This window comes from Numenius arquata, chromosome 7, assembly GCF_964106895.1.
Source record: "Numenius arquata chromosome 7, bNumArq3.hap1.1, whole genome shotgun sequence".
NCBI classification, from domain to species: Eukaryota; Metazoa; Chordata; class Aves; order Charadriiformes; family Scolopacidae; genus Numenius; species Numenius arquata.
Genome location: NC_133582.1, coordinates 35,222,067 through 35,232,279, shown reverse-complemented (window position 1 = coordinate 35,232,279; position 10,213 = coordinate 35,222,067). Strand labels below are relative to the sequence as shown.

Sequence of the window (10,213 nt, the reverse complement as noted above, 5' to 3'; positions counted from 1 at the left end):
CTCTGTGCATACCCCAGAAAACTGAACCAGGATTCTGATTCAAGACTTAAAATGTAGTACATCCTGTGTTTCTAGTCTCATTTTGATTTTAATTCAATTTATATGAACCCAGGGGACTATCCACAGTAATAGTTTGACAGAGCGGGTGTTTAACATTTTATGCACTGTCAGTGAGCTTCTGATTTGATCCTGACAGTAGAAACAAGCCTCATAAAATTACTAAGAGGCAAGTTAGTAGGAAGTTAAAAGCTAGACCGTGTTTAGGACTATACAAAGTATTTTGAGCTTAAGGATTGAAGGACTGTATTAAAATAACTGGCTGTAAGGAGAATACCTACTAATGGGGTCTCTTGGGCTGTCTGGAAGTTCTTAAGTTTCTTCTCAAAAATAAGCCCTCTCCTCTTCCTTTTAAATGACCTTGCAAAGAACATCCCTATCCAGTGTGATTGCCCATAGGAGCATGGTACGATTTGTAGTCACAGAACAGCAAAATACATAGCGCTTCTATTCAAAACATCCTTTAAAAATGCCTGTTTTTTGGGCCAGTCATCCCATTGCAAATGAAACTGCTGTGATCAGAACTTTCTATAATGCAATGTTTTGTTCATTTGTTTCTGTGATACACCATGCATTTCAGGAGAAAGGCCACAATGATTAAAAACAAAATCCATCAGTCTGTTCTCCATCAGTCTTTTCCTTCTGTTGAATCATTACCTAAAGAATTTCTGAAAGATTTCTTCAACTGGAAAAAAAAAGGAAAAAAGTGTTATTTTCTTTGGCTGTTGAGGGAATGACCAAGACTAGTCTTAAGAGGATATGGGTGCAAAAGATGACAAAACACAATCTCAAATATTTCAATTCCTTGTTCCTCACTGTCTATGGTTCTCCTTCTTTGAACAGTGTGCTAAGGAACCTGATTCTGCTTGATACATATCAGTGGTAATGTCAACATAAATCAAGAAACTGGTATAAGATTACAATAAAAAGCATTCCCTCCCATGGTGTTTACATAAAGTTTATACAGAATTTAACCCTAATTATTCATTTAAGACAACAATCAATCCTTTAAAAACTGGGACATGTGCTTAGGTGGAAGAGACCATTAAATGATAAGGCAGCTGTCTAAGAGATTTTCTAGGCATATTTTATATTTTAAAATGCAGGCAAACAATTTTTTGTGGTTACATTGTGAGACCAGATCATTCAGAAATGCTGACTTCGAATTTCTTCAGAAAAACAAGAAACCTTCCAGTTCACTGCCTTTAGTGCCCTTGTAAAACTGGATAATTGTCTCTGCAAATTGAAGCCATAAATTACTAATTTCACATGGTGGGAGAGGACTGAATATACTAATTAGTCAAACAGTTGCACTCAAAGTTTAAACAAGCCAGGCAAATACAATCCACATACTTAGATGTTCTTCTCTCTGGAGCACCTAGGTCATTGCCACAACTTACTGAGAAATACCAAAGCAGGTCTGCCTGTGCATACTGCAAGTGCCCTGAAACACCCATCCCTTCGGATGAACGCAGGGCTTGGCAGGAAAGGGTCCTGCCCTAGGCTGTGGCAATGAGACACAGAACAGTAAAACCACATTGCAGGTCAGGGATCCCTTCCACTTAAGACCTTGAGGGTGAGACTGAAACATCTCCTTACATTGTGTAAAAATGCCTTAAAGTCCATTTTTGCTTGGGGAAGTCCTTTTATTTCCTTTTTGCTGGCAGAGAGCTCCTGTGGGTCAGACCCAGCTGAATTCGGCTTAGGTGTTGTCCTGGTAGGAAACTGCACTGGGTGTGCACCTGACTGCGAGGCAGAGAGTGAGCCTGTTTATGTTGTCACGTTTTTGCTAGGAGCTCCTGGGAGCACCGTGTTTGAGCACCCACTTTGAGGATGCACAGTGTCAGCAGCATCTGAAAACGCTTGTTTATTCTGGGCTTTTCTTTCTCCCTTCCAATCAGAGAGTCCGAGCTCAGAAAACAGATGGGATTGTTCTATTAGTAATTGGTCCAGCTGCTGCAGAGAAAATAGAAGGAAAAGCATATTGCAGTAATAAAAATATAATGAAAGGAATCAAGCAGGATACACAAGAGTATATGAAGCATACCTGCTTCTTCTGCTTGGTCCAAAGAAGACATGCAATATCTGGCAAAGGAGACGTTGCCATAAAAATGAGGAGAAAAGCCTAGAGGACATTTTATTACAACAGACAGATCTAATTGCCAAATGGAAAATCTCCAAATGGACTTCAATCTGTGACCATTGCAGTCTTGACCCTCTAACCCAAATTTATCAGGGAAGAATCAAAGACAAGTAACCAATCCCCTGATCATGTTTTCTTCACCTTTCCTTATGAAATGGAGAGCTGGTCCAGAAAAAAAACCCAGACCAGTAACCATATATTAGTAATTCTGTAGGCTGACTGCCTATCACTTTATTCCGGAAATCCCAGGACCTTTATAGAGCAGAGGAGAGTACAGTCACCTCTATAAGTATTGGCACTTTTCCTGGGTGGTTGATCTCAACAGCATAATCCAAGAGAAAGAGAGTCAAAAACATAAACTGTAAGTCTGCTATCGGAAATCCTCTTATTCTTGGCACTGAAAGGTTTATTCAAGTGTACCTCAGAGCTAAGACTTTCAACACTGAATAGCAGGACTGACTTTAAACTCTTCCCACATGACCCAGAGCGGTGGCTTGTGCAATGTACCATAAGGATGCCCTCTCTGACCTGGCAAGCTTGATTATTCAACTGAAGTTCCAGCTCTGCAACCTCCTGACGAATGGCTTGCCGTAAGAGTTGCAGGTGTCCGCCTTCCTCCCTGTAGGGAAAGCAGTGACAGCACAGTTGACTGAGCAATGAACATCCTCCTCTTCCTCAGCCCCAGCATAACACCTGTATCTCCCTCTGTTGTGTTTTTTTTTTACCCATGATCACAGGATACCTTACAAAATAATAAATAACAGCCCTTGTCTGCTTGACTTTCATTTCTTATCATTCATTATCCCAGTTCCAAGATTAAAGACATTGTAGTCGCAGAGCCAGCTTGACTCTAGGCAAGTTTATCACTTCTGATTTGTTGCCAGCACAAAGACTACACAAATGCTCTACCTTCAGGCAGATCAAGACTGGAAGCCCCTAGTAACTTTTTGTGAACCTGGAGGCTTCTTAGTAATCCCTGTGAAGTTGGGCTGAGTCCATGATAAACTAGTTCAATCTTTCCTGTATCATCACCCTATTGATCATGGGCACTAAGTATATGGCCTAAAGGGACTGATTTGTCAGAGGTCACTCCCACCTCCTTCCCTGAACCCAGCATTGTCCTGGAACACTGAACAGCTGACTGAGATCTGTTCCTGTGTTCCTATGTTAAAACATTGTAGTTGCACACCAAAAATCTAGCCTGCATCTATGGAACAATCTTCCCTTCAAAATGCTCACGTTTAAGAGCCTTGAACAGTGTGGAGAGAGGCTGGACAAAAATCACAGCACAATAAGTTTCTCTTCCACTTGCAGGATGCCCACAGCTGCACCTCATTGACCAGTAGAGCTCTGCTAACACAAGTGACCAGACACATTGCACGTGCCCACGGGCTGTTGCTGATGATAGCTTTGGATTTAGGTAAGTGTGTTGGGCTGCCATTGCCTTCCTTCATCTGGCATCATGCCGGAAAACAGGGCCTGCTGTTCGGTCAGGTGCTGTTCAATCTCATCCAGCTTCTCCTGGAAGTGCTGGCAGGACCTCTTCATCACTTCTATTTCATGGAGGGTACACTACACAGAAAAACAAGAAGATACCCCACTTGACTACTTTTCTTTGAGCATTTCCATGTTGGGTGCATTTGAAGCTAACAGCCTGAATGGCATGGGTCCTCCTCTTACCCACACAACAAGGACCCCGTGAGCAGCTGCCGTGAAAGTCCAGATGGCACTTCAAGAGAGTTTTCTCTGGGTGCAATCATCACATCCCAGTCACCACCTTTTCTCCTAAAGCATGTAGGATTACGTCCTGGCACTACTCGAGCCAGTGAGAATATAATTTTTGCCATTCCTGATATAGATGGCTACATCAGGGTAGACGTAAATGATCAGTCATACTAGATACCTTCTCTCAGTGAAGAGAGTTATGGCATATTTCCTCTGAAGTATTACAGATGTCTACTTTTGGATCAGAACAATTGCTCTGTTGCAGAGTGAGGACTTCTAGCCATCAAAAAAGTAGACCCAAATGAGCTAGAAGAGATGCTGTCTGTCTTTCAGGTCACCAGGGAAAAGTCAGTGGGCCACCGAAAAATTTCTAGTTGGTTCTTCAAGGCTAACAAAAATCTAGAAAGCACCACGCAAAAGATACAAGAGGCACAATGTGGGTAAGTTTGGTAAATCATGCCACCCCTTATAGATGAGGTCTGGGCAGCTCCCCTGGCACTGACTCTTTGGTCATATTGCAGAGCACAAGTTCACATAGATTTATTGAGAGTTCACACTCAGCAGGGATGGAGGGGGGACTAACTGTACCAGGACTAGTCTCATACAAGACCTTGTTTGAGATAAGGTGTGTGTAAACAGGGTAAATTTGCTGCCTAACAGTTGCATTCCCCATGCACGCCCTCAGTAAATGGGACGTAAACTGAGGGAGCTTCTCTCAGTAACAGATGTAGAAACTACTTCACCTTTAATGGAAAGCACAAAGTAGGCATGGGTGTATTCTCTGCAGAGTGACTAATAGTAAATTCACTCACATATTGCACAGTGACTTGGGTGTGGAGCCATATCCTTAAGAACAGATCTTGGGTAACAGTACAGTGCAAAGTCTGTTCCTCACACGTTCCCTGTCCACCAACTAGAGAAGACAAACCACCATTAGCTCTCCTTATAAGAGTGATACAATGAGAGTAGTCAATGAATGAGAAAAGGCTTCCCAGTTGACCATAAGGTACTGACTCACTGCCATCTTGTGGCAACAGCAAGATAGCTGACAAAAGGTGTTAATACTGTTCAATATACTGTTCAAAGACAAGACATTGCAGATTTATATATTCAATGATGTGGCAGCATAAAATTCACCAGTTTCACTTCCCAAAACTTTTATCTAATAATTTTCTTCCTAATTTGTACAACAGTTCCAGTTTCATTTCCTTATGAAGAGCAAAGAGAAGAGGAAAATGGAGCAGGAGGTATGCTGCTGCTTCCACATTACTCGCAGGATGCAAAAGCCACTCCTGACTCCCTTCCTTGCTTTCTTTCCCAGTACACTCTGAGTCTTTCACAACTTTTTGTAACCCTCAGCAATTCTGAACAAAGAAATAAAAAATCTGGTGACCTTCTGCTATCAGTATTTTTATTGCAATTATTCATCTTAAGTGGGACTTTAGATTTAATGCAAGCTTTTTATTCTGCCATGGGAAAATGGTTTGAGGCTCTGGGAAGTCACAATTCACTTTGATTTAGAGCAATTTGGCTTATGGTATCTATCTAGGTGACCACAGTTAGTCTTTAATAAACACTGAGTAATATAGACTAAATGAGTTCTCAGTAAAAGAGAATTATGCTATATCATTTCTGCAGTCCAATAAGTTACTCAGTTGCTGTAACTCAGCTGATTCACAGGAACTCACTGAAACTCATTCTTATATCTCAGCTCTTCATTTGACCTGTAAACTTTATCACCCAGTTCACTTTTATCAACCATTTTAAGACTGAACTGAATGTACATAAGTCACTAAAAGCAGCAGCCCAACAAAACTGAAGGTACACAGTTAGGTTTGCCATTTTTCTCTCGATGGGAATGCTTCTTTCCTCACCCATTTTCTAAGTTACATTCCCAAGATATGCCTCACTAAAGAAGCAAGCGTGGCAGGAGAGGAAAGGATAAGGCAGCTTGTACATTTAGCTTGTAAGTGTGTCAGCTGCCTATGTATATGAAGAAACCTACTCACTGGAGCAAGATTACACATTGCAGCATCCCGTAAGAGCACCAGCATTTTCAAGAGCTGCAGCTCAGTGGCAGCATAGTTTGAGCAGCAGCCTGCAGGGTTCTGGGGCGAGAGAGCCACAGGGAAGGTCCATGGGCAGCAGCTGGGGCAGCAGCAACAGTGACAGCAGTGACTGCCCTGTGCACTGCTGGTGCCAGAGGCTTCACCCCAGTGGCGTGACCCGTATTCACCACAAAGCATGGTGTCAAGAGAGGCCGATTTTTTCAGGTGAGGATGATGTGGATGAAGCAGCGATGGCCACCTGAGTTTCCTGGCACAGATGTCAGTTTGGCTGGAGGCTTCAGTGGTCTGCTTCATGCCGCTCTTTGAAGCTCCAGGGTCTGAATGTATGAGAGAATCACCCTCAGGGAAGTCCACGGCATCTTCCCTAGCAAGGGTCTCACTGAAAGGAGGATTTTGCCCTACGCTCTTCACCCTTGAAGTCAACTCCAGCTTCAAAGGCATCTGAACAGTAACAGATTTCAGAGGAGTAAAGGCCATTTCATCATTTTGGACAGTGTCTCCCTGTTCTGATTTGTTAGTACCTAACACCTCCCCTACACTTCCAGTCTCTCGATTGTCAGATGAACTTAATCCAGGCTCTTCTGCTAGGCAGGAGGGATGCCTCTGAGATTCTTGCATAGAATAGCTCGAAGCAGAACTGCTCCCACTTTGTGCTGCTGAGCCCTGCTGTGGAGTTTCTGGGAGCTCTGTTTGGGAGGAGCATCTTGTATTTTTTGAATTGCCATCTGTTTTGCAGAACTTCTGGCTGTTTGTCACCTCATTCACTGCAAGCAGGGTACTACCTTTGCTGATCACTTCCACACCCCACCATGGTCCTTTAACACGTCCTGTATGACCTCCATGGGCACTTTCATGACATGTAACTCCAACATCCTTTTCAGTCAGGCACTTCTCACCTTCATCTTCACCTCTGATTTTGTTGTCACTGATGACTGCAGGGTTTATATCAATCAGTTCAGTGAAGGCTACATTCACCTTTTTGTGTCCTGTCCGAAAATATAACTGATGATCAAATTTTGAGCAGCTAGGATCTCCTTCATCCTGAGTATCACTCTGAAAACAAGGACTATGCTCCTTTATGCACTCCTCTTTTCCTGGTTGCTTTCTTCCAGTTTTATGCTCCTTCCTGCCTATATCACAAAACTTTTCTTGTACAAAACTCTGTGGTTCAGCATTACGGGTCTCATACTCTCCATTTTCTGCAGTCAGGAGCAGATGAGTCTCTTCTCCCTGGTCACTGCCTGCTTTTGTTGATCCAAGTGCTGTCAAAATGCTCTCGGAAGCTGTGACGAAGACCTTAGCAACACAATCATCTGGCTTTTATTGAAAATCTTGATTTAACATCAGAAACTCTGTCCTGTATGACACATCTGTTTCTTGATTCTGGATATCAGAAATAAAATTAATCTTTCCTGACAAAGATGCATTCTGAAGGGAAAAAAAAAGAGGAAAAACAATAAAGGAAGGAAGAATTGAAATATTATACCTGTTCTATCACACTGGTTTGCCCATCACTATTTTGCCCTGGGCACCCCCAGACCCAGAGGTATCTTAAAATATGTCTTTAAATATCTTTAAATACCCAGTGAACCAAAGAATCAAATATTTTTGTAATATTTATTCTCTAATGCCTTGCACAAACCTTGCATTAATGTGGTGAAAGAGTTGCACAGAGTTCTGAGGCAAGCTTCTTGCCTTCTGGGGTTTTCTAGGAGGATGAATTTGTTTTCATGAAGCTTTCACCCCTGCATGATTATTATTTTTTTTTATGTTACTTGTGCCAGAGTTACAGAGTTTTCATAGACCTACCAACAACTATTGCTCATTTCTTACTTGCAAAACTACAGGTTCTGGCAGCTCCTCCATGAACCCACTGCTGTCTGACTGGCAGCTGCTTGTTCTTGTCACCATCACCTCTACTGGGGAAAACAAAAGGATAAGGAAAATTAGAAAGAAAGGCAGAAAGCAGTACCAGGTCAAAATGAATATAGAGCTAAGAAGGGGCACTTTAAATGTACATTTTTAGAAATATTCTTGATCCTGGTCAGAAATCTGCAATATTGCTACAACCAGAAAAAATAACAACACATGCTCAGGATAGCTACTGCTGATGTTACTAAGCATTGACTTATTCACCAGCTTGTCACCCGCAGATTTTAGATTTTTATTTACTTACACAACATGCACAATATAAATAACCTATAAAGCAGCCAACCACTAGTTTTACTTTGCTAAAAATACTGACTTTTGACTGTTAGAACTGGTTCAGACCAAGTCTCATTCATACCTATGCAGTTTCGATGGCTTCAACCAGGTGACTCCTCCAAAGAAAGGGAGCTGCCCTAGCCTTTCCCTAGACCAGTTGGTCTCTACTTTGAGGCACCATGTATCATATCATCTTTGTTGTTTTCTGGTCTGAGGACAAGAAATCACAGTAACAAGCAGAGAAGATGTGGAGTTGCATGGCAAGACATAAAGGCAAGGGGAAGATATTCTAGATTTACACCAGACAAGGTTTCCAATCTAGCCGTCACATCATCTGGCTAAATCAATTCTTACCCCAACATTAGCAATTAAATTACACCATTAGCTATGTGATTTAATGAATAAAAGCCAATCCTCTTTAAAAGTACATGATAGAGGGTAAAGCCTGAGTTATCCTGTACATCCCAATACCTTTCAGCCCTTGGATAACTTGCACTTTCAGACAACCTTCATCTTCAGATAATGCCCTCATTCTCAGATACCTGGCACCAAAACAGAGGTGGAGTTGGTGGAGCAGGCTGAGGGATTCTGCTGAGGGAAGGAAGGTATGGAGACTGAGACAATCTGGATACACTTCCTTTCTTGTTTCTTACATACATAATGGTTTCTGAACCCTGAGACCTTTTACCTTCTGGTTAAATCCGTGAAAATGTGACAAATCACCTAGCGGTTCTGAGACCCGAGTTATTAATTCTCATTTGTGTGAATTGGAAAATGCAGGGAAAAAGGCTACAAACTATGTTTTCACACATTACCAGACTATGGACTTTATTAAACATATCTTAGGCATCAAATAATGAAAATCACACAATCTATTTGTAGGCAGAAACTGTAAAATCAAAACCAGATATCATTTTATGTTTTCAAATGAATTACTTGCCTTGTCACTCATCATGAGCACATCAGTCAGATGCTTTCCTATTTCAGATGAGAAATATGTGGTTCCCATCTCACACATTAAAAAATCTGCATTGATGTTGCTGAAAATTGCCTGTTTTGTGGGTGGTCTCGAAAGTCATCCTTGCAGTTTCCCACAGATGACATCATGATTCAACTTCTCCCCCAGGGAGACTGCTCTACAGATTCTCTAAATTTTTTTTAAAGCTGCTTCAGTTACCCATTGCATCTTTCCCAGCTGTTGCTTCCAGTGTGTCAGTCTGACCTGTAGTTTTCCATACATAAAAATGAAGAAAGAAAGGCTTAGGAAAATTTTGAAAAGCAGAAATGTTTCAGCTGCTGCAGTTCCAACTAGTTTCCAACTCAAATTATTTGAGCCTCAAATACTCAATTGTATCCTCCAATCATAACAACTGACCTTCAAGCTTTAAAGTTTGCAGAGTTAAAAGACTACATTATCAGCAGATTACCTAGTGTTTTAAGGCACCTGCTTTTCTCCTGAGACATGCAGGATACCGAAGTAGCTGGCATGCTACTAGAAATTACATGTAGAGAAAAACCCCATAACTTTTAATGGAAGATTAAGTGCTGTGAGAATTCATCTTCTGATCTGGTCAAAACCAGGTGGCTGAAGTCAGGTTTGACCCATTTATTATGATAAATGCAATGCATCTGTTCCAACAACACAATCAATTGTGTTTGTGTATTGCAACCACACAGCCTTCCCACCCATGTTTATATTCATGCACTAGCAAAAGAACTACCCAAAACATGCAATGGTGGACTCTGGGCTGATCTTTAGACATAAGGTGAGACATTAAAGAGTGGATGAAATGTCTGCACACCAAGTTAATACCACTGCAGTTAGCCTACAGAAAGACTGTGTCTCCCTGGACTTGCCCTTTAAGGAGGTGTGATGTGCACTCTGCTATCAAGGAGTAAACATGCAAGGTACGTACATAAATCAAGGCTTTCTGTGTATGCATTTAAAAATGGTAATATAATAGGACCTAATGACCATTCCAAGCATAAATCCAACTTCTACAATTTTTATGTT

The 10,213-nt window shown here is 41.6% G+C and overlaps 1 protein-coding gene across 1 annotated transcript in view; it reads right to left on the bottom strand.

Annotated features, from left to right (window-relative positions):
* Positions 1-685: 685 nt before the first annotated feature.
* ITPRID1 (ITPR interacting domain containing 1) overlaps positions 686-10,213 on the bottom strand; it is a 104,456-nt gene continuing 94,928 nt past the window's right edge. The window contains 6 exon segments of the mRNA XM_074150864.1: positions 686-742; positions 1,657-2,013; positions 2,708-2,819; positions 3,645-3,772; positions 5,935-7,422; positions 7,828-7,913. Coding sequence (XP_074006965.1) covers positions 686-742; positions 1,657-2,013; positions 2,708-2,819; positions 3,645-3,772; positions 5,935-7,422; positions 7,828-7,913 — 2,228 coding nt within the window.